The sequence below is a fragment of the Lygodium microphyllum genome, chromosome 17 (genome assembly GCF_053477565.2).
Source record: "Lygodium microphyllum isolate KBCC chromosome 17, Lygodium_microphyllum_v1.1.10, whole genome shotgun sequence".
Lineage (NCBI taxonomy): Eukaryota > Viridiplantae > Streptophyta > Polypodiopsida > Schizaeales > Lygodiaceae > Lygodium > Lygodium microphyllum.
In genome coordinates, this window is record NC_141151.1 from 118,813,923 (window position 1) to 118,841,585 (window position 27,663).

Sequence of the window (27,663 nt, forward strand, 5' to 3'; positions counted from 1 at the left end):
ATATAGCCAGTGAATGTTTCCACAAGAAAAGAGCACGGCAAATGCAGAATGATCACCATCAAAACCAGTTCATGAATGAAGAAGAAGAAGAAGAAAAAGAAGATGCTTTCGCTACCCTCAACAACTCTGACAGATTATTCTAAAGAATTTTTTTCATTGCATCTTTCATATGTTTTTTTCCCATATTGGATCTCTATTTTTCCCTTAGTAGATTTTCTTTGTAAAAACCCTTACCAAATATGTAAAGTTTCAAGCTTTAACTTAACTAAGCTGCCTATGAGCTAGTCTCCCAGGACACCATGTAGGGAGGGCAAAAGCCAGCAAGTGTAGGGACTCATCATTTGAGGGGGGGTGTTGAGAAATGACAAATGATGTAGGCTCCAAGAAGAGCTGTCATGAATCCCATATGCACAGTGAGGAGAGTGGAATAATCCAACTTCTATAAAGCATTGTACTTGACTATCACTTTCATAATGATGAATACAATATCATGATAGTTTTCTCTTTCAGTTAGTGTCACTGTCATTGTCAGTCCAATACACAAGTTTGTCTTTATGAGTCATCCAAGCTTCCATTCTTGGAACCTAATTCACTTGTGTAACAGTTGTCTACTCATTGTCCATGTCAACATGAATTTAGTCTTCATCTTCCAACCTCCGTGAGAATTACAACAAGACGCCAATGAATTATACAATAGTGTATATCACAAAATATGGGTGATAAATAAAAAACCCCATCAACACACACACACACACACACATATATATATATATGAGAGAAAAATTAGGTGATGGGTATTAACAATAATCAGGAGTAATTCCAAGATATTATAACTAGAGATCTTTTAACTGAGGGAGAGAAGAGAGTAACCAAGATTAGGTTAAAGAAGGGTAAGATGGAGAGTGAAAGCTAACTTAGGCACTAGCAAAAATAGGTAATATGTTACACTTCAGTAGATATCACAAACCAATAATGGTGATGATTAGACGAGGATTGAGGCAAAAGAATTGGGGGACTGGGGTGATAGTCATTATACTTATCACATGATTAGGGGGCATTCACCTTACAGCACAAGCTGACGACAGCCATGCACCACCTGTATCTAAGAAACCGAGCAATTCTAGTCATTTAAATAGGTATGTTAAGGTGATGAAGCTAGGAGAAAGTTCTGTATATTTCTGTAGAATGATATTACTAGAGCAATGGGGAAACACGAAAATAGGCATGCCATTCCTCCTCATGAGACGAATAATACAAGCATCAAGGACGGGGGTGTGAAGGTGGGGGGAGAGGGAGAGAGATTTACTTGTCACTGGTCATTCGGCACTGATACTTTCTACATATGAATCAAACTTTCTTAATGAGTTAACTGTGGCCTTCTCTGATTGTGCTGAATTGAATTAAATATGGTACTTGACACTAACAACATTGTAATGTCATTCAATGCCAGTGACTTTGTGACCATCTAAGGAGATCGAATGACTACTTTGTACAATGACTCCTCCAATCACTTTGATATTTAAGAGATACAAAATGTCTCGTGCACAACTGCACCCGAATTCCTATCTGACTCAGGGCAACATACAAGAGCCCAAAGAATTTTAAGTCAAAAAATAGTGAAGATCTCGAGCAGGTTAACTGATTTCCAACCGATCATAGCAGCAGGAATGACCAAGGGGTCAACCAAAGCCATGAACTCCAGCAGGCACATAGCCTGCTTTAGCCAGTTGTGGAAGCTTTATGACAGCAACAACTCCAGCAGTAAAAGCAAATACAGCAGCGAAAGCAAAAGCTGGCTCATTACCACCACCAAAGAGTGCATCCCACGGTCCAGCTCCAAGAGCAACCACCATCTGTACAAGAAAACAAATACTTAAGATGACATCCAGAAAATAGAATCCAGTTCAAACCTCTTAAAAAAGCATAACAAACCAATGAAATTACCTGTGGAACCACAACAGCAAGGTTCAAAATGCCCATGGCCAAACCTGAAACATTACATGCCAAACATGTTAACTAGATAATCACCTGAACTAGAAAACCACATATTACATAAAGCAAGCCTAATGCTTCAAAAGACCAAATGGTCTACTAGATACTATGTCTGATTCAAAAACACATGAAAATAATGTCCAGAGAGCTCTGCAGTAACGGGAGAGAATGAAACATTATGCTTTTCTAGAAACACATTTAAGGACCAAACAGTTTTAAAACACATCATTGTCCTTTCTAAGCTTATATGAGGGTGATAACATTTTAGAAATAGCTCACTTATCATGCCAATCAGATTTCTGACAGAATGATTCCAAGCTTAGATGAAGTAATTAAAACTTTTATGTGGAATGACTGGATTCACTACAAAGCACTCCCAAAAATGCCTTTTGAATGTATCATGATTCCTAGATGCAATAGAGCACGTTTCCATCTTTCCACTGGACCACCTCATTTCTTAGAGTATAATACAAAGACAGGCAGGTTAATGCTTATATGAGCACTGGTCTTGTAAAACAAATCCCAGTACAAGACGGAAGCTTGTCAACTGATTTTGCATGCAGCCAAATATTAGACGTTTCAGATAAACACACATTCTAACCAACATTTAATTCACAATACATTGTTTATGCAATTTATCCACATTTTGAGCATAGAGATGATCAAAAGCAGGCATCCTCTAAGGGGTCCCAATAAGCTCAGATTCTTACTTTACCCTATCTGAAAATAAAGCAACTGAATAGCTCTCAACTTAAATAAAAGTCCACATTGTACTTGCAGTACACAAACCTTGTCCCCCTCCAGAACCTGATGCCAGCTCAGCAGTGATAGAGTATGGCACACTATATGTGATCTGAAAAAGGGAAAAGCATGCATCCTTTTAGTGAGAATACATAATTTGTGACTTGATGGATTCTTAGAACCCCTGGACTCTTGTGACTTGATGGATTCTTAGAACCCCTGGACAAGAACATATGGCTGTGCATGTATTTGCACCATGAAAAGTTTCACAGATGGAGTCTAGGAACTTACAGCCAGTGGTAAACCTAGAAGGGCAAACAGAGCAACAGCTGCAGTCTGTGCCCATTTTGCATAATTGTATGCATGCTGTGCTCCAGTGCCTTCTTCCTGTAGAGCAAGTGCGTTGATTAAAGCAGTGCTGGCCATACAGGCAAAAATCATGAAGTTGCTAATGGCCCAAACGTATTTGGAACCTATCCGCCGACACAATGGATCAATCAGGAAAGAACCAATTGCTAAAACAACCTGCAAAGATGTGATGGGTTAGCACTAGTATTCCACTTAGCTTGACATGATTGTTCCAATAAATGAGAACAAGAAGAACATACTGAATTCAATAATAAACCAAATGCTCCACTTTGAACACCAGTTTGATAAGCTTCAGCTTTTGAAGAGTCACCCAACGGATCTCCATGATAAACCTCTCGTCCCATCCAGTCTGTATCAAAGAGGAAGAAGGGAAACCACGATAGCTGCAAAAAGCATGCACAATTCTTATGAGACTGGTAAGATCAGCTTTATCCCTTATGTAAAAGAATATACAAGATAAGCACATGAATATAAACTGACCTGTTAAAGGTTCCTAGCAAGGAAAAATAGCAGGAAGCAAATGTGCAGAAAGATAACTAAGGATATGTTAAAATAAATAAGAGTTCCAATCATTTTCTTTTACTCCCTATATAAATCACAGTTGCCACAAACACGAAAGCAGCATTGGAATAAAACATTCACTTCAGTGTATTGTTGGGCATCTCCTCATGAGACGCTTTCTATTTTACAGCTATTCCTACCAAATTAAGAATAGCATCTGTCCCATCATTCAGCAGATACTCCACAAACTGTCCCATGATTGACCCAGACATTCTTCAACTGGCAGACAGGAACTCAAAAAATGTGTCTATATCCAGCAGACTTCATAAATGTGTGCTTATTTCCATGTGCATGACTATTTTACAGTGCTGCTAAATTTTCAGGAACATACCCAACAAAGCGCCATCACTATAAGCACACTTTTCATCTCAGGAGGAAGCTGCCTGACACTTGTTAAAAGATTGACCAGAACTGCACCAGGTCCAGCAATACTTTCAGCCTCTTCTGGTTCTGTTTCTGATTCCAATGAAAAATCTGTCGTGTTGTTTATTTCACCATTGGTCAGGTAATGACTTTCAGTTGGTACATGCATGCCCTGCATTTCAACAGACTTTTCTATCTGCGATGAGAGTAAAGGAGATGCATCTTCAGTTTGTCTTGTTTTTGCCATTATTGCAGTCTCCCTTGCAAAATATACCGTGACTAGGGTGCAAAATAGAAGAAATACCTGATACACAATTCATAGACAAATCAAATCTCTTCATGTACCTGCACCTTAGTGCTTACTGTTAAACACACCAAAAAATTGAACTCACCACAGCAATAAGGAAGGCTGCCTTCAAGTTCATACAAGCTTCGCAGCAGGCTCGGGTTGCAACGAAAGGGAACAATCTAAAAGTTTTTACATCCATTAACAATGCACAACACAACAAATCCTGCTTCAACAATGGAGTAGATCCTTGACCCACAATGCCAAAACTCAGTTAAGCAAAATAGAGCTTACTTATGCCAATTACCACTGGCTCCAGCGGAAAATCCCATTATGTTCCCAATGGCCATCCATAGGCAAAATATGGCATTAGCAGTATCACGCTGTTCAGGACCTGCAATGAAGTGCCAGGTTGCTTGAGTCAATTAGGTGCTCCAATATTACTAATATAAAAGGAGAGCCAAAATTCAACTTGCAGTCACTACAACAAAAACTGCCCAGTGTGGCATACCAGCGAGATCTGCAAGCAAAGCACGTGCAGGACCCTGCAAAATGACACTGAAATTCATTTCCAAGAAAATATAGCAAGCAAAATGAAAACTCATGAATCATTCATTGACTACCTGTACAGTATTATTGGCTAGATCCAGTAACCAAAAACCTAAAATAAATACAGCAGCAGCTCGGGGACGTATAACCTTCTGATTCCTATATGGGTATGTCAACAGCAACATTAATACATTAAGTAGTCAAATGTTCTGTTTTAAATGGAGGATGCACATAGCACTTACCTGCAGTCATTGTCTCCTAGCAAGTACCCTATATCTGCAGCAAATCCTATGATAGTCACCTGATTTGAGCACCATGAGTTTGCATAAATACATGGACCATATAGTCTGTCCTATAATGCTGATTGAACAATTGAAACAAGAAAATATAGATGTAATTCCTTACAGCTGAACAAATCAAGAGAGACCCGCCTAGAATGAATGGGCGTCTACGCCCAAGTCTCAGTTTGCATTGGTCACTCCATACACCAACCAAAGGTTGCACCTCCATCCAAAAATCAGATTGACCTCTTAGAATCATCAGGGCACTTTTTAAAACCCTGTACTTGTGCAGAAGTGGCAGTAACCACATCCAATAAAAAGCTGTACAATGCAATTTCAAAAAACAGGAAATCAAAGTATCACAGGGAGCACTTACCACTAGGCCAGTTATAGGGCCACAAAGCCAAATGAACGATGTAAAAGCATGCTCAATCCCCAATGTCTGTCATCCATCGCATTCAGCAAATAATAAACATGAACAGTCAGTGCCTCGACCAGAAGAACTAATACCCACTTTCTAAGAGAGACTCCAAGCAACTGCCACTGGCGAAAGATAATGCATATGTCCGAATTCCATGCACACAACAACAGTCATATTTATGCAATGCCAAAATTCCAATGCACACACCAGCCACTTAAGAAAGCAGTTAGAGCCCCAACTTAAGGTTGAGTGTGAAAACTTGGTGCTGTATGGAGGCTGGCACCCATAGTTACTAACAGTGTCCCACCTAGCAGTTCTCTTTTTCTCTCTCTCTATTGGGTAGACAAGTGCTGCCTAGTTTGGATGGCCTAATCTTGAAAAATACAGCTTGCTATGAATGTAAAGTTTGAAAGGCTCAATCTGGTAAAAGTGCAAAGCTAACTTGCTTAGATGGTTAAAGGACTTCCTTAATCTATCAAGACCATGAGATCAATTACCTGGCAACACTTGAAAAAGAAGATCAAGGGAATTAGCTAGAATGAATGAGTTTGATGAGGGCAAAGGAGTGTTGCTCTCAAAGAAAGAGGCGTTGAGCTAAAAATGCATTGCCCATTGATTAGCTCTTTAAAACAACCCCAAAACAATAAATTACCAAAAGTTTCATTAAATGGGGAGCGTTTCTAGAGAGTTCATTAAATGAGCGGTTCTAGAGAGTTTGTGTGTCCCACATGCAAAACCCTAATTTGGGAGGATCCTTCCATGTCTATTGATAGACAGACTGCCCACAATTCACCCCATCCTTGTCTTGCAAGTTTCAGCCACATCAGCCATCTTCCACTAGCTGTCCAACCCCCAGCAACTGGTGCTACATGGTCCACACTATCGTCTAGCCTCCCATTATTGGCGGTCATCAGTTACCATCATCTTCATCAAGTCGTTTTTGTCTTTTCAGCACTTATTCTTCATCAACCTCTGCTCCGATTGGTGGTTACTGCAATCAGGATCCGTCTCAATGGACGATACACATCAACACCTCCCTCAACCCGCTCCCATGAGAACCATCGGCTGTTGGACAGCTCTGCCCTCAAGCACTTGTACATTCTTTCCTTCATTTGCAGCATTCATTCATTCACTTCAAAGTTCTCTCTTTCCTCTATTTGTGTTTTGCGTTTTGCGTTTTGCATTTAGGATTTGAGTTTTGCACGTCACTGTCTGAGTCTTTGTGTTTCAATCATGTGCATACTTTCTGTGTTTCCTCAATGCAAACCCTAGCATACCTTCACATGGTATCCGTACCTAGACATCCAAATGGGCACTAGTAACACTGGTCACAGAGATCATGAGGTGACTTAGTGTGAATGCACTAAGGGCACATTGGGGTTAGGGCAGTCAAGTCCTATAAATAGGACTCAAGGCTCTATTGCGCGCATTCATTGTGTGATCGCCACTCTTGGACTCTTGGCCCACTGGCCGACCCATTCGTACACCGGGATGGTGTGGGCTGGTGGTATGGGACGTCAACCCATGGGATGTGGTCGTGACTTGGAGTGTTGCTAGCTCTCAAGCTCCGAGGTGAGCCATTCGACTCTATGGCTAGGAGGTGAGTCTAATGTCCAATCCCTTTTATGGTGAGTTTGGCTTGTGTCGTGTCTTGTGTGTAGGTTGGATCCTAGGGGGACATATCACTGGTATCAAAGCGAGAACTTGCAATTGAGCTCGAGACTTGATGACGTGCACAAAACCACTTTTACTCACGGAACCATGATGGTTCACACCTAACAAGTACGCATTTATCTCATTGAGGGTGATATGGGACACTGCTAGCAGGCAAGGCATGAATAGGGGGCATGTGTTGCAAGCGTTGGGTATGAGAGCAAGGTATGTTTCATACCTATACTTGGGTTTTGTGTTGGGGTGATGCTAATGCGCAAGTGTTTTTTTGGTTGTTTTGACGGTTGGAGTCCGAGGAGCTGCCACTCCAATGCTATGGCAGACCATTGTTAGAAACTAAAAACCTTGTGACCCAAATCAACATCAGAGAATTTAATGTTGAGAATTTTCATTAACATTAAATTAGCATTGAATGTTAATGTTAGCATTGATTTTAATGTTAGTATGGCATTACGTATTATTGTCATTTTAACATTTAATGTTTATGTTCTGCTACCATTAATTGCAATGTTTATGTGATTATTAATTTTATTATCGAGATGGGCTTTGGATGTTGAGGAGAGAGAAAATGAGTGATAATCGTTGCAACAGAAAACGACTAGTTTGGAGAGAACATTTCATGTGCTTCAATTCACAAGCGGGGAGAGAGAAATGAAGTGATTGATAGAGAAGTGACTAGCAATCGACTCAATGAGGAGGTATGTATGTGGGTTTGCTGAAATTGCATCTCCATTGCATGCTTTGTAAATGAAAAATGTACCATTTAGATGGACAATAGTGGAAATTTCAACATTTGAAAAGTTAAAGAAAAAGATGACTTCAGATCTTGTGCTTGTGTTGCCCGATCTAAGGAAGTCATTCGTGGTTCAGTGTGATGCATGTGGTAATAGCATTGGGGTTGTTCTTGTGCAGAAAAGCCAAGTTGTGGCTTATGAGAGCCGAATTCTCCACGATGCAAAGAAAAATTTGCAGGTTTATGAGAAAGAGCTCTTGGTTGTAATTCATACGCTGTCTACGTAGAAACATTATTTATTGGGGGTTGATTTTATAATGCAGACAAACCATCAAACTTTGCGGTACTTTTTGACATAGACAAAGTTGTCAGAGAAGCATATGAGATGGGCAAATTTTCTCTCTATGTTTCATTTTCAAATTGTACATATTGATGGTAAAAAGAATGTTGTCACATATGCCATAAATTTCAATCATCAAGATGGTTTATCACATTGAGTTGGATGCCATGAAAGAGCAATATGTTGCAGAATTTGGACTTTGCTAATATTTATAATCAACTTTGTAATGGCTAGAGGCATGAGCACTTAGTACTTAGAGATGGATTTCTAATGATGCATGGACGAATGTGTATCATGAAGCAATTAAGGTATAGAGTTATCATTGAAGGTCATGCTCCTTTGTATACAGAACACAGAGGCAATAGTATAGTTAAGTTAAAACTGATGCATTGTGACTCTAGGATTTTTCCCTTTGAGCATTTTTTTTATTGGCCAACTTTGAGACATGATGTAGAGCATTTTATCAGGACATGCATCGTATGTCAAAAGGTAAAGCCTAATATGCAAAAGATGCCGAGCTTGTTGCAACCCTTGCCTAATCCAAATAGACCTTAGTAGGGCATTGCTATGGACTTTTTTTTTAGCTTCCTAGGATACCTAAAGGGAATGATGGGATATGGATTATCATGTTGGGAATAAAGAGTCACTGTGCCTTTTATTGTGTTCGGGTGTGAATGCACCCTTACACTTTGTACTTTATATATATATTCAAAACCTAAAATGTGGTACATTGTCATTGTACCGAATACCCATTGTGTCGTGCTCACTCTCTCATTCTACTACTCTCAACTCTCTATCCCCTTCACTCTCAGCTCACGCACAGATTCCTAGACAACAACTGTGGTATCAGAGCCAGTGACAGGTTTGAGGTAACAGGCATGAGGTGACACACCTAAGGTGACGAGTGCTAGTCAAGGCGGGCTCAATAGACAGGCGTGAAAGACAAGTTAGGCAAACTCGTGCGCAGACAGGCGCCAGACGGGCTGACATAACGTGCTAGCACTAACAGACGTGCTGCGACCTAACGACTTGACGAAACGACGGACTGGCGCTGACGGACATGCTCCAACCTGAGACTAGACAAGAGGGACTGCGACTGACACACAGCGGACCGATACACGATGGACTGGCCGAGACGGGCTGCGATTAGCGCACAGTGGACTGGTGCACGACGGGGACTGGACCGTTCGCTACAAATGTGGCACATGCGACAGGCAACGGTCAACGCTTTTTTTTTAAAGGAAATGCCTTTTTTTTTCTCTCCTTCATCGAGCGTTCACATGGCAAGGCACAAAGTTAAATTCTCCCCAAGGAATTTGGAGCTTCTTCCCAATCTGAGAATTTTAATGTAGAAGTGGACAATCTGACTCAAAATTTGTGAAATCAGTGCACAATTGCTCGTGAAATTTTGGGGCTTTTTCACATTTTGATGAAATTTCTTCAATTTCAATGAAATTTGTGCACACCGGACCCGAGAAATTTGGGGCTTTTGCAAAATTTCATCAATTTGTGCAAGAATTGCTTGGTATATGCACTTGGGCACTTGAATTGATGCAATTTTGAACAAATCATCCTCTTAAAATTTGGGGCTTTTTGACCCAAATTGTAAAATTTGTGTTCGGGAATGCCTTTTGAGTGGAAATTGCAGTGAAAGTTTGGGGATTTCACATGTAACTATTGGCTTGGTCTCTAACTGTGTCAGAAATTGCTAGAGTGCAGCAAAGGATATTTTTTTTCTGAAAATTCATTTGCAGATCTGAAAATTTTTGCAATCTTGGGATTTTCATTGCTGGTTGGTACTCTTGTGGACTGTGGTCACTTGTGTCATATTTGGGCTTGCCTTTGGTGACTGATCACTCAATTTGGGACTGCAAATTATGGCTGGAAACAATAACAGTAGTAATGTGCAAGAATTGCTTGGTATATGCACTTGGGCACTTGAATTGATGCAATTTTGAACAAATCATCCTCTTAAAATTTGGGGCTTTTTGACCCAAATTGTAAAATTTGTGTTCGGGAATGCCTTTTGATTGGAAATTGCAGTGAAAGTTTGGGGATTTCACATGTAACTATTGGCTTGGTCTCTAACTGTGTCAGAAATTGCTAGACTGCAGCAAAGGATATTTTTTTTCTGAAAATTCATTTGCAGATCTGAAAATTTTTGCAATCTTGGGATTTTCATTGCTGGTTGGTACTCTTGTGGACTGTGGTCACTTGTGTCATATTTGGGCTTGCCTTTGGTGACTGATCACTCAATTTGGGACTGCAAATTATGGCTGGAAACAGTAACAGTAGTAATCTTTTGCACATTAAGAAGCTTGAGGGTGGCCATAATTTTGAAATCTGGCAAAAACAATGCTATAATGTCTTGGTGTAGAAGAAACATGTAAAGCCCATCAAAACAAAGGGAATCAAACTAGCAGACATGGAACAAGACGAGTGGGATGACTTGGACGAGCTTGCTCGCTCTACCATTGAGCTCTCAGTGTCAGACAACTTGCTCTTCAAAATTGAGAAGCTGAATTCAGCATATGCAATGTGGCAAAGGCTTGAAGAATTGTATGCTCAAAAAAGAGCAGCCAACAAGGTTTATTAGTTGAAAAAACTAATGGACTTTTGCATGAAAGAGGGTACAGCCATGTCTGTACATTTGAATGAGTTTAACTCAATTTTCAATCAGCTGATTGCTTTGAATTTTCATATTGATGAAGAGTTCAAAGCTAACTTCTTGCTATGCACTCTACTTGAAGGTTGGGATATTTTCAGAACAACTTTGAGTAATTCGAATGCTCAGCTGTTTTACTCTTATGTGGAGAGTTCTTTGCTGATGGAAGAACTCAATAGGTAGAACAACTCAGTAAACAAGTCTTCAAATGCATTACACACTAGAGGCAGATTTCAGCATAAGAGCAATTTTGAAAATAGAGCACACAGCAAATCTCATGGAAAGAATGTGGAGTGCCATCATTGTGGCAAAAAGGGGCACTACAAAAGGGATTGCTTTCAGCTAAAGAAAGAGAAGGGCAAAAACAAAAACAATGAAGCCAACAAGGCTGAAAACAAGAGCAGCCACCCTGTCAAAAAGAGCAATGTAAAAATAGAAGAGGTTAATGTAGTCACTCATGATAATGACAATGATGGTGATGTACTTCTAGCTTCTTTTTTGGATGCATGTCAATGCAAGAAAAAGCACGTAAGTTTGAACTAGTGATCGATGTTTTTAAACATTGAAACAGCTTGTTACCACTACACCAACGTTGCAGATTCTCGATCCAAATAAACCTTTTGAGTTTCATACAGATGCACGTGATTATGCTTTACACCCAAGAGATGGAGTTATTGGCGGTCATCCTTGCACTAGTATGCCATCATTATCTGTATGGCGCTAGGTTAATTATTTGGATAGACCACCACTCATTGAAATACCTATGTAATCAGCCCAATCTCCATGGCCGCAAGGCAAGATGGACGGAGCTTTTGCAAAAATTTGACTCCGAAATTCATTGACACAACTAATATAACTGCCGGTACTCTTAGTCAAATTCTTGAAGCTGATAACTTGTCGTCCTCTGAAATTTCAACTAATATCTATCTTTCTCTCAAAGGGCGTTGCCAAAATGATCTTCACTTTGATAAGATTTGGCAACTAGTTCAAGAGGGACTGTCAGACGGACGGCTCTGAAGAAGACCATAAAAGCCAGAGGAAAAGTAGTCTGAAGAAATGAGCACGAGCGATCCTTTCACCTCCCAGCCTTGCCTAGTTTATTGCTGGCCAGACCCATCGTGATCCGATTGCCAGCCGTCAAACCTTGGTGAGTCCTACTATTCTTGGACTCTCTTTGGTTCTAGGCTCCCCTAAACCCCGTTCGGGCGCCCAAGACCCCGGACGATCATCCTCATGCATGTTTCCCTTGATTTACCTTAATGTCACATTAAATGTTACTTTAATGTCACATTAATGTCACATTTAATGTCACATTTCCTTCCCCTTAAGAATCGGTTTCGTCCTCGAAAACGATACTTGGAAGGTCTAACTGTAAATTGGGAAACCTTTTCTTTAAAGTACTTACTCGCTCCCATGTTGAGCTTTCTTCTGAACAATCTTTCCACTTAACCAAACATTCTTGATAAATAGTATTCCTTGTTCGTCTATTACGAACATTTAATATTCTTTCTGGTTCATGTGGATTAGATTGGTCATTTAATAGCTCCTCAATATCATCATTTAAGATTAGATTATCCAAATCACCCAGCTTCTTCCTTAATTTACTTACATGAAAAACTGGATGTATTTTACTACCAGCAGGTAGTTGGAGCTTGTAAGCCAATTCTCCCACCTTTTAAAGTATTATGAAAGGACCACAATATCTCGGTGAAAGCTTTGGACATTGTCCCTTTTTCATAGTTTTAGTTTGTTCAGGCACCTTAAGATAGACCAATTCTCCTTCTTCAAAGAAGATGTCACTTCGGTGAGGATCTGCATATGCTCTAGTTCGATTTTGAGCTTTTTTAATATTTTCTTGAGCAAATTTTAACATGCTATTCATATCCTCCAAAAAATCTTTAGCTGCTTGAACCTTTTCCTTATGCAGTCCAATTGCAAAAGGAGCTCTGGGCTGAAACCCATACATTAACATAAATGGACTATATCCAGTGGAAGAGTGCTTGGCACTATTATATGCAAACTCTGCTATCGGTAAATACTCTTCCCAATTAGTTTGCCTTTTACTTACATATGCCCTAAGCATATCTTCAAGGATTTGGTTAACCCTTTCAGTTTGCCCATCTGTTTGCAGGTGATCCGCCGTACTCATGCTAAGTTTAGTATCCAATTTCCTAAATACTGCACGCCAAAATTGGCTATCAAATTTTCTATCCCGATCAGAAACTATATTTGCCGGAAGGCCATACAATCGGTATATGTTCTCTACGAACAATCTAGCCAATTCTGGTGTTTTAACATCAATTGAAGTTGGAATGAACCTAGCCATTTTGGTTAACCTATCCACAATCACCCACACAGAGTCGTGCCCCCTCTGTGTTCTAGGTAAAGCAACAATAAAGTCCATGGAGATACTCTCCCATTTTCCCGAAGGAATCTCTAGTGGATGGAGAAGTCCTCCCATTTTCAATCTTTCAACTTTATTAACCTGGCATTTATTACATTTGACCACATAGTCAAGGACGTCCTTATTCATTCCAGGCCAATAGAACTGCCTTTTAATAAGACTATAAGTCTTATTAACTCCTGGATGTCCCGCGCTAGGGGTATCATGACACTCAAAGAGTATCTGGCGCCTTATTTCTGTATCTTTCGAGACACATACCCTACCCTTGTAGAGTAAATAACCATTATCAATGGTAAAATTCTTCCACTTAAATCCAATTTGAGCAACCCCTTATGCTCCATTTCCTTGTTGAACATCCTCAGATATTCCTTCCTCAGTAGAAGCACTTTCATTTGGATCCCCATTTTTTATTGCTTCCCATATGTTGGAATATGCCGGATCAACCTGGCATTTCCCTTTTAAAGATTCAAGCAAGTTGGAAGTGAACTGAGTAAAACTCAATTCATTAATGATGGGCATTCTGCTGAGTGCATCAGCTACTATATTATACTTTCCTTTTCTATATCTTATCTCATAGTCGAACTCTTGGAGGAGTTCGGCCCATCTGGCTTTACGCCCGTGTAAATCCGGTTGATCATTAAGCCACTTAATGCTTTCATGATCCGATAAAATCAAAAGTTTGGCACCGTACAGATAGTGCCTCCATTTCTTCATTGCATGTACTATTGCATATAGCTCCCTCACATAAACAGAATAATTTTGTTTTGCACGGTCTAATTTCTTGCTTTCAAAAGCAACTGGTCGACCTTCTTGTAATAAGACCACGCCTATCGCCTTATCACTGGCATCAGCTTCAACCACAAATGGTTTATTGGGATCCACTATTAATAATATTGGAGCTGTAGCAATAGCTACCTTAAGTTTTTGAAAACTTTCATTTTGGTCTGTTCCCCAATTAAAGCTCTTTCCTTTTCCTTTAAGTTGGTCTGTCATTGGAACAGTTATTTTGGCATAATCTCGAATGAATCTACGATAAAATCCAGATAAACCTAGGAAGATCTGCAGCTCTTCCAGTTTCCTTGGAGATGGCCATTCAATAATTCCCTTACTTTTTCTGGATCCATGTTGATTCCCTCTTTCGAGATAATATGCCCCAAATATTTGACCTCTTGTGCAAAGAATTCACATTAAGTTTTCTTCGCCTAAAGGGAATGTGTTCTTAACAGTTGGAATACTAATTGTAAGTGTTCCAAATGTTCTTCTTTTGATTTACTAAAGATCAAGATATCATCCAAGAAGACTACTACAAAATGTCCTAGATAGGGCCGTAACACATTATTCATCAGTTTCATAAAGGTAGCTGGTGAATTAGTGAGGCCAAAAGGCATCACCAAAAAATCATAATGCTCGTATCTAGTACGAAATGCTGTCTTGGGAACATCTTGTGCCTTAATTCTTACTTGGTGATAGCCTGATCTTAAATCTATCTTTGTGAAGAATTTTGCCCCTTGCAATTGATCAAAAAGATCTTCCATTCTAGGCATAGAAAATTTATTCTTCACCGTTATTTTATTAAGTGCTCTATAGTCAACACAAAGTCGCATAGAACCATCTTTTTTCTTTACTAATAAAATTGGTGAAGCCCAAGGTGAATTACTGGGTTGTATAAACCCTTTATCAAGGTAATCCTTAATTTGTCTTTCAACTTCTTGATGCTGTGTTTCACTTAACCTATACGGTGGTTTAGAAATAGGGTGTGTATCCTTATTTGTGTCAATTGGATGATTTATATCACCCCTATCTGGTGGAAGGCCACTTGGTAAATCGGAAGGAAACACATCTTTAAAATCATCTAACAAACTACTTAATTTATTATTTATATTCAACTCACAAACATAAGAAAATTGTTGCTTTATATTACAGAAAGTGAAAGTGTTTTGTACAGGAAGAGACCATAACATATATACCTCACAAACTTCCTTCTTTATCAGCTTCTGAACTTCAGTAGAACACAACAAAGGATTATCAGATACTTCATGTTCACCTTGAATGACAAAAGTCTTACCATCCCTTTCAAATTCCAGTATATTATGATGGTAACTACGTTTTAAGGATGGTTCCAATCCCCATAGCCACTCCCTCCCTAGAGCAATATCCGCTCTTTCCATGTTCATAATTTGGAAATCAAGTTTATCTTTATATCCTTGAATCTCAATTTCCAAATTGGATACCATTGTATCCCATATTTTATTATCTTGGCCTTGCATCATACGAACAACATATTGATGCCCACTCTTTTGTTGGGGAAGTTTCAATTTTTTGACAAGTGCATAGTTAATAAAATTATGTGTAGCAGAGTCATCAATCATGACTCTAACTCTCTTTCCAACTATCAATCCATGTACTCTAACTAAATCATGTAGCCCAAAAGTAGGCTGCCACATAGAAGTTGACATACAACACTTGTGTTGTACATCCATGTGCAAGACCTCTAAAGATTTATACCTTTCATGCCCCTTTAATTCTAAGGTCTGCACTACATGGATTTGTTTTTCTTTTCCCTTGCCCTTGTCCTTATCCTTTCCTTTGTCTTCCCCCTTTTTCTTTTGAGGGCAATTCCAAGCAGCATGGTTAGGGGATAGGCAATTGAAACACAACTTTTCTTTTTTAGCCTTATCAAAGTCATCAGGACTTAACTTTGGTCTCACATATTGTTTCTTTTCAAAAGGTTGTTTTTTACCCTTTAAAAATGGCATTTTTCTTTTAAATTTGCCCACAAATTTTGAGGTTTCCAATTCCTTAGACTTGGGCTCCGTATCAGTGAGACTAGTAAGTGTACCTGGACACATACTATCTTCATTAATTAATGCAAATTTAATTGCCTCTTCCAGCGTCTTAGGTGAACTCCTTTTTACTTCCTTTTTACAGGCTTTATCTAGTCCCCTAATGAATCCCCTTGTTTTTTGAAATTCATCTATTCCTTCCAATTTAAGGATTATCTCACGATATTCCTCCAGATATGTCAGCAGGGGTCTTCCCTTTTGTCTGATATAATCCCAATCTTCCCAATTTCTTTCCATTTCATTTTCAAGAAGGAATTCTTTCAAAAAGACGGATTCAAATTGAGCCCAAGTTTCAGGTATTTTATTTGCCTCCTTTAAAGTTCGCCACCACTTATATGCTTTGGGCCCCAAAGTTAAACTAGCCTCCAGTGCTTAGAGATGTGGTGGAGTATTTTTAAGTTTATGTAAATCTTCCCATTTTTGGAGGAAATTAAAGATTGTATCTTTATTTCTATCTTTTTCCTCCCCGTGAAACTGAGGGGGTTTCATATCCTTTAGAACTGGATTATCCCTCAACTTGTGGTGGGGTTCCTTAGGATCTCGCATAGTCACATCTAAATCTTTCGATGAAGATGGGACATCCGAGGTTTCTATCTTATTTTTATCTCTTTCTAACAATAAAGTTAATTGAGATTTTATTTCAGTGAGTGTTTGAGTTAAAAATTCCATTTGAACCCCCTGAGCCTGTACACGAGCAGTAAGATCATCAAATTGTTCTCATGTAGCAAAAAATTCTTCCCACTGTTCTTCTTGCATCTCTGGTTCATGGGGATCTACCATAGGGTGGTCCCCAGAACTAGAACCTTCCATTACTCTCTCTTTCTCTTTTTCTGCATTAATATACTGGAATTGGAAAGCAAAGATAAGAAATTTGTATACAAAGTAAAGTACTTCCCTGATTTTAATGGCAAGCTACTGTTGCTGGTTTTGTAAATAAACCCGAAGAGTAAGGAACAAATTTTGCCTTCCCGGGCTAAAACCGTGAAGCAATGATGCTGGAAATGAAGTTTCCTAACTTCAATCATGTATCATCTGACGTTTTTTTTTTTTTTTCCGTCCGTCCCATGACGTTTTTCCGTCCATCCCACGGCAGTCGCCTCACGCACAGAAATCGTCTCACGTTTCTGGCGCCTTTTTCACGTTTCGCCTCAGTTGACCACCGTCGGATCACGTTTCGCCTCACGCCTGGCTCTGTCCGCAAAGTGTCACACTTACGTGACGTGGCACACCACACGTTACCACTTCGAATAAAGATCTTCAGCGGCTAACGGATGGCGGGCGACCTTAATGGACTGGCGACCTGGCGGGCGACCTTAATCGACTGGCGACCTGGCGTATGACGGGTGACCTGGCGGATGACGGATCATGTCCCTTGAACCATATGCTCTAATACCAATGTCAGACGGACGGCTCTGAAGAAGACCATAAAAGCCAGAGGAAAAGTAGTCAGAAGAAATGAGCACGAGCGATCCTTTCACCTCCCAGCCTTGCCTAGTTTATTGCTGGCCAGACCCATCGTGATCCGATTGCCAGCCGTCAAACCTTGGTGAGTCCTACTATTCTTGGACTCTCTTTGGTTCTAGGCTCCCCTAAACCCCATTCAGGCGCCCAAGACCCCGGACGGTCATCCTCGTGCATGTTTCCCTTGATTTACCTTAATGTCACATTAAATGTCACTTTAATGTCACATTTAATGTCACATTAATGTCACAGGGACCTAGTAGACCAAGAAGCTTAAGCAGTCCGGACGCCGGAAGGCTGGCTACTGAGAGAAAGATGGGAGAAAAGTATTCCATTTGAAATAGATTACTTTTTAAACAAGGCAAAGTGTGTGTACCCGATGATCAGGATATCCGCAAGAAAATTTTGTAGGAGTGTCATGCTACGCTGAGCATCAGACACCCTGGCATACACTAGACTTTGGCCTTCGTTACTCATTATTTTTATTGGCAACATATTAAGACTATGGTTGAGTATTATGTGTGCTTAACAAAGCTAAATGGCACAAACAAGCAGGAATGTCATATCCTTTACAACTCCCTAATAGAAAATGAAGTAGCATTTCTATGGATTTTATAGTAAGATTTCCTTGTGTGAATCAAGATCATAACACAATCTGGGTTGGGGGCTTGATTCATTCCTACAAAGACAACCGTGAAAAGCCATGAGTTGGCTAGTCTCTTTGTCAAATAACTTTCTAAACTTTATGGTTTGCCCAATGAAATACTTAGTGACCGCAATCCTAAGTTCACTGGCCATTTCTAGCAAATGGTCTTTCAAAAGTTGAAAACTCAATTATCCTTCTCGTCCTCAAAACATCTAGAAACCAATGGGCAGGCCAAACGGACAAATCAAACTATGGAGAACATACTTCATACATATGTTTCACGTAGACCATCTGATTGGGAGCATTATCTTTCTCGATTTGAGTTTGCTTATAACAATGCTAAGCATTCGACTACTAATTATAGCCCACTTATGCTTATGTATGATTATGAGCCGAAACCACCAATTGCCACAGAGCTCAAGGCCGTGAAAATCTAGTCGATAGTCAACTTTCTGCATGATATGCAAGAAATATTGACGACTACGAGAGGAAACATTAAAACAGCCCAGGATCATGCTACATTTTATGCTAACCAACATCATACTCCCAAAGAGCTCCAAGAAGGCATCCGGGTTTACCTTAAAGTCCCAAAGAACTTTGCAGTCCTTTCCAGATTACCAAGAAGATAAGTAGCGTATCCTATGAGTTAGATTTACCATTGAAAATCCGAGTTCATCCTATGTTCCATGTAAGTCATTTGAAAGAACGATTGGGACAAGGTAAGCAAATTGTTCCAATTGAGAAGGTCCCACAGCTTGAGGATATTGCTCGGTACATTCAACTCGAACCCAAATCAGTTCTTGACCTTAGGACTAAACAATCCCATTGGACTATTTATCCTAAGTACTCGGTTAAGTGGAAAATTTGCTCAAAGGCGGAGAAGCGTCATGTCCCTAGACATCTGGCTGGGCGCTAGTAGTATTGGTCACAATGGTCATGAGGTGACTTAGTGCGAATGGACTAAGAGCACCTTGGGGTTAGGGCAGTCGGGTCCTATAAATATGACTCAAAGCCCTATTGCACACGTTTACTATGTGATTACCACTCTTGGACTCTTGTCTCATTGGCCAATACTGTTATGGGAGCACGAGACTATGCTCGAGAGACTAGACTAGATGCAAGATTTGTTACAAGAATTTTGATTACAAGATAATCTCACGTAGGGGCACAAGGTACAATGATAACAATATACGGAAAATCCCACAACCCGAGACTGTAGGTATAGACAACAGGACTCCATAGGATATAAAGGATCCCACAACTCAGGACCGTAGGCATGGATACAAGATATCAGAATTACAATCTTTCCCTCAACGGGGATGAATAAGATACAAGACAATACTAGACAAGAACTTGTACTATGAGATTACAGGTGACAAGACAACAGAAGTATAATGGAAGACAAGGCAAGACTAGATACCATGACTAGACAAGAACTAGAACTGGAACTCAAAGTTACTTACTTGGATGTCTCAACTCCTTGAGCTCCCAAGACTAACATTGGCAAGACTAAGGAGCTCTATGGCGAGCCCCTCATTTTATAGGTGTTGAAGGGCGGCTAAAGATCGTCTAGAATGTTCCATGATGATATCATCGATGATACAGAAGATGAGATGGCATGTCTTCTAGAAAATTCTATGATGACATCATCGATTATGTAATTGATGACATGGCATAACTTCTAGAAGGTTCTATGATGACATGGCAGGGGTAGGTTCGCATGGTTGGCTCGAGGATGTCCTATTAAGGATGCGTTCGCATGGGGTGCGAAGAAATGAGCAAGAATAATCCGTACACTTGATCATGGCATGTCCATGGTATCACCCCCTTCTCTAGGGACGAGTTCCACGAGGAGCCACTTAGTGGATTGGTCCAAGTTTCGTTGGATTTCTCTTGTGAGAGATGCTCTTTGAAGATATTCTGCAAGTTCCCAAGTGTGATCATTAATGTCATATCCTTTCCAATGAACAAGGTATTCCAATCAACCTAGGAAGATCCTCGAGTCTAAGACATACTCGACCTCAAATTCTTCATGATCTTTAATCTCGACAGGTGGTGGAGATTAGATCTCTCCCCCCTCAATGGTGAGCTATGGTATGGCTTGAGCAAGGAAACATGAAAGACTAGGTGGATCTTCATGGTGCTGGGGAGTTGGAGTCGGCAAGCAACTGGTTTGATCTAGGCTACGATAATGAAGGGCCCAAATCTCTAGTGGTCTAGCTTAGTGGAAGGCCTTGTTGTCAGAGGGTTAGGCCTGAGTAACCATGCTTTATCACCGACTTTGTATGCTAGATGTTGGAGACAATGTTGGTCCACATAGTGCTTGTATTAATTCTAAGTCTTTTGAATTTGTTGCTTGAGTTCCTAGTGTTTATCTGCTAGGTATTGAGCTTTATCTTGAGCGATAGGGTTCTTTACTTGATTGGAGAGATGCACATCCATCCTTGGATGCTAGCCATAGTTTGCAAAGAAAGGAGTTTGCTTGGTAGATGCATGGATACTATTATTATAAGCAAACTCTGCAAAGGGCAAGAGCTCAAGCCAATCATTCTGATGGTAGTTGATTGTCTGTGAATGATTGGTTGTGGATAACTTAACTTGGACTCCAAGGAGGTTGCAAAGGCTGTCCCAATGATTGTCTGTGAATGATTGGTTGTGGATAACTTAGCTTGGACTCCAAGGAGGTTGCAAAGGCTGTCCCAAAAACTAGATATGAATTGGGGACCCCGATCACTGATGATGTTGTCTCGGAGTCCATGTAATCTAAAAATGTATCTGAGGAAGAGTCTAGCAGTAGCTATGCCTGTGATGGTATTGTTGGTAGGGATAAAATGTGCCATTTTTCTAAACCTATCTACCACAACAAGTATAGAGTCATATTTGTCTGATTTGGGAAGATTTGTTATGAAACCGATGGACAGAGAAGGCCAAGATTGCGCTGAAATGGGCAAGAGTTGCAGGAGGCCATGTGGTTTGTGATGAGATACCTTGGCCCTATTACAGGTATCGCATGATTTTATATATTCCTTAGCTTCTTTCCACATCTAGGGCCACTAAAAATCTCTTGAAATAAGCTCTAAAGTCTTATTAACTCCAAAGTGTCCTGCTGTTAGGGTGTCATGGCATTGTTGGAGTACCTAGAGTCTCGGCTTTCCTGGAGGGATGTAAAGTAGATCCTTATAGTATAACAATCCATTAGTATCCTAAAACTCACAAACTTCATTCCCTTTTTCCTCTTGATTTTTTCTCTTGAAATTGTTGGCCAAATCATCATGCAGCACGGCTTCATGGATTAACTGGATCAAGGTAGGGTCGTCTTCGTGACAATTGGAGATGGCTACTAGCTGGAGGTGCTTTGGCTTGAGTAGTATTGCTCATTGTTGATCAAAAGCTTTTTCTCCCTTCTTAGGTGCCAGGTATGATCATCTTGATAAAGCATCTAATTGGCATTGTTGGCGTTCTGGGCGATAGGTTATGACAAAGTCAAACCTAGATAAGAAGTTACTCCAGCGAGATTGTCTTCAATTGAGGATGCAAGTTGTCATTCTAAATGTTTGTGACCTGTATAGATGATAACTTTATGGGCTGCACCCCCTAGATGATGATGCCAAGTATCAAAGGCATCCACAATAGCAAGGAGTTCTTTGTCATGGATCTCATAGTTTATCTCTGGAGGAGCAACGAACTTCCTTGAGTGAAATACCACTGGATGCATATGACCATTATCTCAATGATGGGACAAGATGGCTCCTAAGGCATAGTCTGATGTATTGGTCTCCAAGAAAAATGTCTTGGTAGGATCTGGGTAGACTAGGATCAGCAGGGCAGTGGTGAAAGCGGTCTTCAGGGTCTAGAAGGCCTTCTCAACTTCTAGGGTCCATGAGAACTTTGAGTTTCCTATGAGTCTGGTGAGTGGTGCCACTATCTTTGAGTAATCCTTAATAAATATCCTGTAAAAGTTGGCAAAGCCAAGGAAACATTGGACATCGTGGACACATGTGGATGTCTACCAACCAAGAATAGTCTCGATCTTCTTGGGATCCATGAAGATTCCTCTCTAGGAGACATTGTACCCCAAGAATTCCACTTCTATTTGATGGAAAAAACACTTCTCAAGTTTTGCATATAGTCCCTTTTCTCTAAGTTTTTTCAAAACTAATTTTACATGGTGCTCATGCTCCTTTGGATCTTTTGAGAATATCAAGATATCATCCAAGTATATAGCTACAAAATCATCTAGATACTCTCGGAAGATATCATTCGTCATATGTTGGAATACTGCAAGAGTATTGGTGAGACCGAATGGCATAACAATATACTCGAAGTGACCATACCTTGCGCAGAAGGCTGTCTTCCATTTGTCTCCTTCTCTGACCTGTACAAGATTGTAAGCCCCTCATAGATCAATCTTTGTGAAGATCTTGGCTTTTCCAAGGTGTTCCAAGAGCTTTGGTATCAACGGTGAAGGGTACCAATTCTTGATTGTTATCTTCTTGAGTCCTCGATAATCCACACACATTCGAAGTGACCTGTCTTTCTTCTTCACGAACAAAATTGGAACTCCAGCACGAGACTTTGAGTGCCTAATGAACCCCTTGGCTAAGTTCTCATCAATGTTCTTGTGTAGTTCAACTAGTTCATCAAGAAATAGCCTATAGATGGATCCAAAAAGCGGTTGAATCCCCCTCATGGAGATCTATAGCACAATCATATGGTATGTGTTCAGGCAAGAGATCTACATTTTTTTTTTCAAAGACATCTTGGAATTCTTGATATTGGCTTGGTACCTTGACTGAATTATCCTTACTAGATTCTTGAGCTAGTATATGATATATCATGTAGGTCAGTTCTTGCCTTGCTATGTGCATAAAAGCCTTGGCTCCTAGATATACCGACTTTCGTTGATTTTCACAACGTGTGATCTTTTGCTTAACCCAATCAATTTCTGGGTTGTGTTTCTTTAGCCAAGGCATCCCAAGGATGATTGGATTTGTGGGACTAGATATGACATTAAAGCATATACGAGATTTGTGATCGCCAAGAGTTACCATGAGTGGTCAGGTTTCCTTGGTAATATCTCCAAGTGCCAAAGGTCTTCCATCCACGACTACAACTGGTGCAGGATTGATCTTTTGGAGTACTCGAATTTGGTACCTATTCACAAAGTCATCATCAATGAAACATGCAGAGGTCCCAGAGTCGACCAGGGCTTTGAGGAAAAGGGTCTTTCTCAGTATGATCATCTAGACGGTGACAAGTTTCCATGGGTGTGGCTAGGATCAAGAGACTCTTTCTTATATCAAGGTCCGGTTGTACAATCTCATTTACAACTGAGCATCCTTGTTTTCCTACTCGAGGATGGTTGCAGCAACTCTTGGGGTTCTTGCCCTCTTATTTGGGCAATTTAGGACGATGTGTCCGAGGTTTCAACTATATAGGTATGGATGATTCTCTCTTCATCTTTCCTTTTCTTATGGGATTAGTTTCATTAGCAAGCCTTAGTTCTTCTCGCTTTTCTTACTTCCTCTCGAACAATCTATTATCACACTGAATAGCTTGCATGATACAATTATTGAGCGTTTTTGCCTTGGGCATAGTGAGCATGAGGTCCTTGATATCATCTCGAAGACCCCATCTAAATTGGCTGATAAAATACTCTTCATGCCAAGTGAGGTCATAGATTAATTGCCTAAATTCAAATGCATAAGCAGAGGTAGGGTGGTTACCTTGTCATAGCTTCCGAAGTTTAATTCTGCTACTTAACCAGTGTCTGCATCCACAAATGTGTAAGTGAGCTCACAAAGAAATGCCTCATAGTTATGAAGTACTGGAATATTCTTTTCCAAGATTGGGACGAACCATGATAAAGCTTAACCACAAAGCAAAGTCCCATGAATCCCACCTTGGAAGCATCATCTGGATACCTCTCCAATTCATGCGGATATAGAGCTTTACTTGTTGCAAAGAATCCCCTGAACATCAAACAGTCACCATTGAACTTCTCTCGCATGCTGATCTTGGATTCTCTTGTTGGGGGTTGATAAACACGCGGAATCATCTAATCACTTCCTCTGTTGTTCTGCAAATCTCGGATCTGGTCTTGCATCTCTTGAAGCACAGGGCCTAGATGCGTAGGGTGTTCTATTTGAAGTTGCGCTTGTTGTTCCTTCAAGACTTGAATTTGTTGTTGGAGGTTTTGAAGGGAGGCTACAATTCTTTCAAGGGTCGCCTCCATGGTGCTTAGTAGGGCCAAAAAGTAGTCTTGCCAAATTGTTATGGGAGCACTAGACTGTGCTCGAGAGACTAGACTAGATGCAAGATTTGTTACAAGAATTCTGATTACAAGATAATCCCATGCATGGGCACAAGGTACAATGATAACTTGATAAGATACGGAAAAAAATCACCTCTCCAATCATGGAGGACATACGACATTTGGGACGACTGGCAAACCATCTTCATCTCAACCAAGCCCAGAATCAAGTTCATAGTCGTATAAATCAAAACCCTCTCTTGTTTTCCTTTGGTATGCACAATCCAGATGATTTTCAATATATAAACTTCAATATAGAAGGCTCTCCAAGCAAACATCCTTCAACAAGTATATCTACATCTTTTGTGTCTTTTGAGCATGTAAATCACTCTTCTCAAATCCCTCCCATCCCACCCACTTCTCATCCACACCTCAATTTCCTCTCTTCTTCATTTCAAAACTCGATTACACTCCACTTCTGCCTCACATTGACAAACTGAAAAATACCATATGGAAAGGGGCATGGGGTGCAAAATTCAAGACCGTGGCATGGAGAATGTCAAGGAAATGATGATCATCATGTGCAATGAAGCCATCCAACAAATCAAGGAGGAGATGTTCAATAAGATGCAAGAGTGGAAAAACGAGATATATGAAGAATTCTAAGCACATTTCACACCTCAGAAGGCGGACATCGAGGCTAGCCTCCAAGAGAGATGATTGAAGAGCTTAAGCACGAGATCACCAATTACAAAAACCAGCTGGACCTCCTTAAAAAGGAGGGAAGGGGAGATCGCGGAGACCATGCCCAAGAAAATACAAACTGAAATTAATGAGCTAAAAACCTATATGACACCAGAGCTCAATACATGGGCAGCTATAGTAAAACAAGCACAAGCTGAAGCAGTAGAAAAACTCCAAATGGATTGAAGTGCCCAAATGGAAGAGTTCGTATGCACCACTTAAAGAGGAGAAAATAAGGAAGGTTAGAGCTCTACACATCCAGGTGGTCGGATGGAAAGAGGGAGACAACCTTTAGAATATGTCAAAGGCATATGTGGGAAAAATGGAAGTGGGGGACCCCTGCACTGTGGAACATGCATGGAGGGTAGCAGCTAAGGAGAGGCCCCTCATCGTCGAATTTACTGATTTTGAGTCACGACTAGCCTTCCTTTCCAAAAGAAAGGCTTTTAAAGGGAAAAAATCTATCTAGACAATGACCTCACACCAGCCAAGGTAGCCCACTAATGGGAATGCATGCCACAAATTATGGAGGATTGCAAAGCGGGAAAATGGGCAATATATAGAGAAGGATGCATCATCACAGAAAAGCACCAATGACAAGGTGCGGCCTATGAGATACACCTAAGGTTCGCAATGTGGAACTATAATGGAGCCATGAGGACCAATACAAGGCTATTCCAAGAGACCTTCATTGACAAAGACATCGTCTTGTATACAAAGACACACCAGAGCCCGGGCTTACATTTACCAAGGGTGAGAGGCTACAAATGGGAGACGACATGCCACCCTAGAGCTTGATCATGAGGGGGGACCAAACTAGGGTAGTAGCAGTATTGTATAGGGAGAAGCTACAACATATTGTGCAAGTCATGCCGAGGGATGAGGAGGTTCGCTTCATGTGGATCCGAATACATACAGACCACCCTTGTGACATATACATTGCAGTGTGCTACTTTGTGCAAGGGAACTCCCCATATGCACTAGAAGGAGGGGAGTCACCATATTTAGATGCACCCCAAGATCTTGAAACCTATTAACCAGATGCACATGATCAGCCTATCAGAATGCCTCATAGTTCATTCTCAGCACTTTGGGATTGTTTTCTCCTGGATTGTATTGAGATGGGGATTCCAAGGTGTCTTTTGCAAAGATTTGATAAAATTGAATCTCAGTTGGCTAGAGGACATAGCTGACACACACGCGTGCATGCACACACATTCATATAGCATATTCTGAGCTTTTATCATATGTATCACACACACATGCACGCACCAAAACAAGGAGAGAACATTACACGATGAACCTTAGTTGAGAGTGCAATTACATATTATGCACGAACCATTACTTTGAATTGGTTACACTTGGTCTTATCAAGAAGAAAAAGTTTTAGAAATTGAGCTACCTGGATGTAAGGAGTGAGAAGTGAGAGCTGCAAAGCCCATCCGAATTGCACTCCAGCTGCCACCACAGATGACAAACCTATAGTGATGATTGATGGATTACTGTATGGAGAAACACTGGCATGGCCATTGGAGTCTCGTCTATCGGGAGATGGTGGGGGCTTTGAATGGTCTGGTGGGGGTAAAGGGCGGGAGAAGGCAGGAAGATCCCCACGTGGGGAGCGTGGGGAGCCTTGCAAACGAGCATTTCGTGATGCCATAGCTGAAGGCAACCACACAAGGGGTACATGCACCTCGAATTATCTCTTTGCAATAGAATGCATTACCGGTGCAGTGGATAGATCTGATACAGATTAGAGAGCTATCGGTAGATATCTATCAGTCTGAGAGCTCTGTAGAATGACTTCTGCACCGATACCGATTTATGATCTGTATATACCTTTTCCTCCTCTCTGTGAGTCTGAGTACATAATGTCTTCTGCACCAATATCGAATTGAAAGATCAGTAAACTCTTTCTCCTGTCGCTCTGAGTGTTACTGTATCGCTTCTTCTGCATCAATGACGGTATTGTCTATCTTCTCCTCTAGTTTGTCATTAATGGCTTGCAATGCTTCTTAATGCTGCAGCAAGCAAAATATACAACAAAGAAACATGTATGTCTCAATCTGAGAATTGGTAAGATCCAGATACGCTGTTTGAAGTTGCGGATCCAGAACGAAATGGCGCGGATCTCTCTCTCTCTCTCTCCGGCTACGCCTGTGTGTGTCTCCGGATCTCAGCAGCGTTTCCTCGATTACGAACCCCGCATTCTATTGTGCTGTCAAATTTCCTGCATTACGGCTACGGCGGTCGAATCTGGGGAGCTTCTTAACAAAGAGTAAAACGTCCACGCACACTCTCTCTCCCGCTTTTGGCCCCAACCTTTGGTAATGCACCTTC

General features: G+C 40.6%; 1 protein-coding gene across 2 annotated transcripts; it reads right to left on the minus strand.

Moving 5' to 3' along the window:
* Nucleotides 1-1,216: 1,216 nt before the first annotated feature.
* Nucleotides 1,217-27,663, minus strand: SUT2 (sucrose transporter 2). 2 transcript variants are annotated; one of them, XM_087697923.1, is made up of 14 exons: nucleotides 26,726-27,663; nucleotides 5,519-5,584; nucleotides 5,267-5,365; nucleotides 5,104-5,162; nucleotides 4,936-5,020; nucleotides 4,824-4,857; nucleotides 4,607-4,706; nucleotides 4,419-4,494; nucleotides 3,995-4,330; nucleotides 3,342-3,485; nucleotides 3,025-3,258; nucleotides 2,782-2,845; nucleotides 1,945-1,988; nucleotides 1,217-1,853 (listed from the first exon to the last, which is right to left on the minus strand). In XM_087697923.1, exons 1-14 carry the CDS (start codon nucleotides 26,981-26,983, stop codon nucleotides 1,680-1,682), a joined length of 1,773 nt encoding a protein of 590 aa, XP_087554049.1. In that variant the 5' UTR covers nucleotides 26,984-27,663; the 3' UTR covers nucleotides 1,217-1,679. The 2 variants fall into 2 exon arrangements, with proteins under 2 accessions (XP_087554049.1, XP_087554050.1); XM_087697924.1 differs by having other exon boundaries at nucleotides 1,218-1,853; nucleotides 5,267-5,420; nucleotides 26,726-26,768.

What these genes read in the sequence shown, in the direction of transcription:
- SUT2 (XM_087697923.1), bottom strand. Translation starts at nt 26,983, where the DNA reads ATGGCATCACGAAATGCTCGTTTGCAAGGCTCCCCACGCTCCCCACGT. An exon ending in GCCCTATAACTGGCCTAGTG is followed by an intron (nt 5,366 to 5,518) that starts GTAAGTGCTCCC and finishes TTTTGGATGGAG; the next exon opens with GTGCAACCTTTGGTTGGTGT. An exon ending in GCCAGTGGTAATTGGCATAA is followed by an intron (nt 4,495 to 4,606) that starts GTAAGCTCTATT and finishes AAAAACTTTTAG; the next exon opens with ATTGTTCCCTTTCGTTGCAA.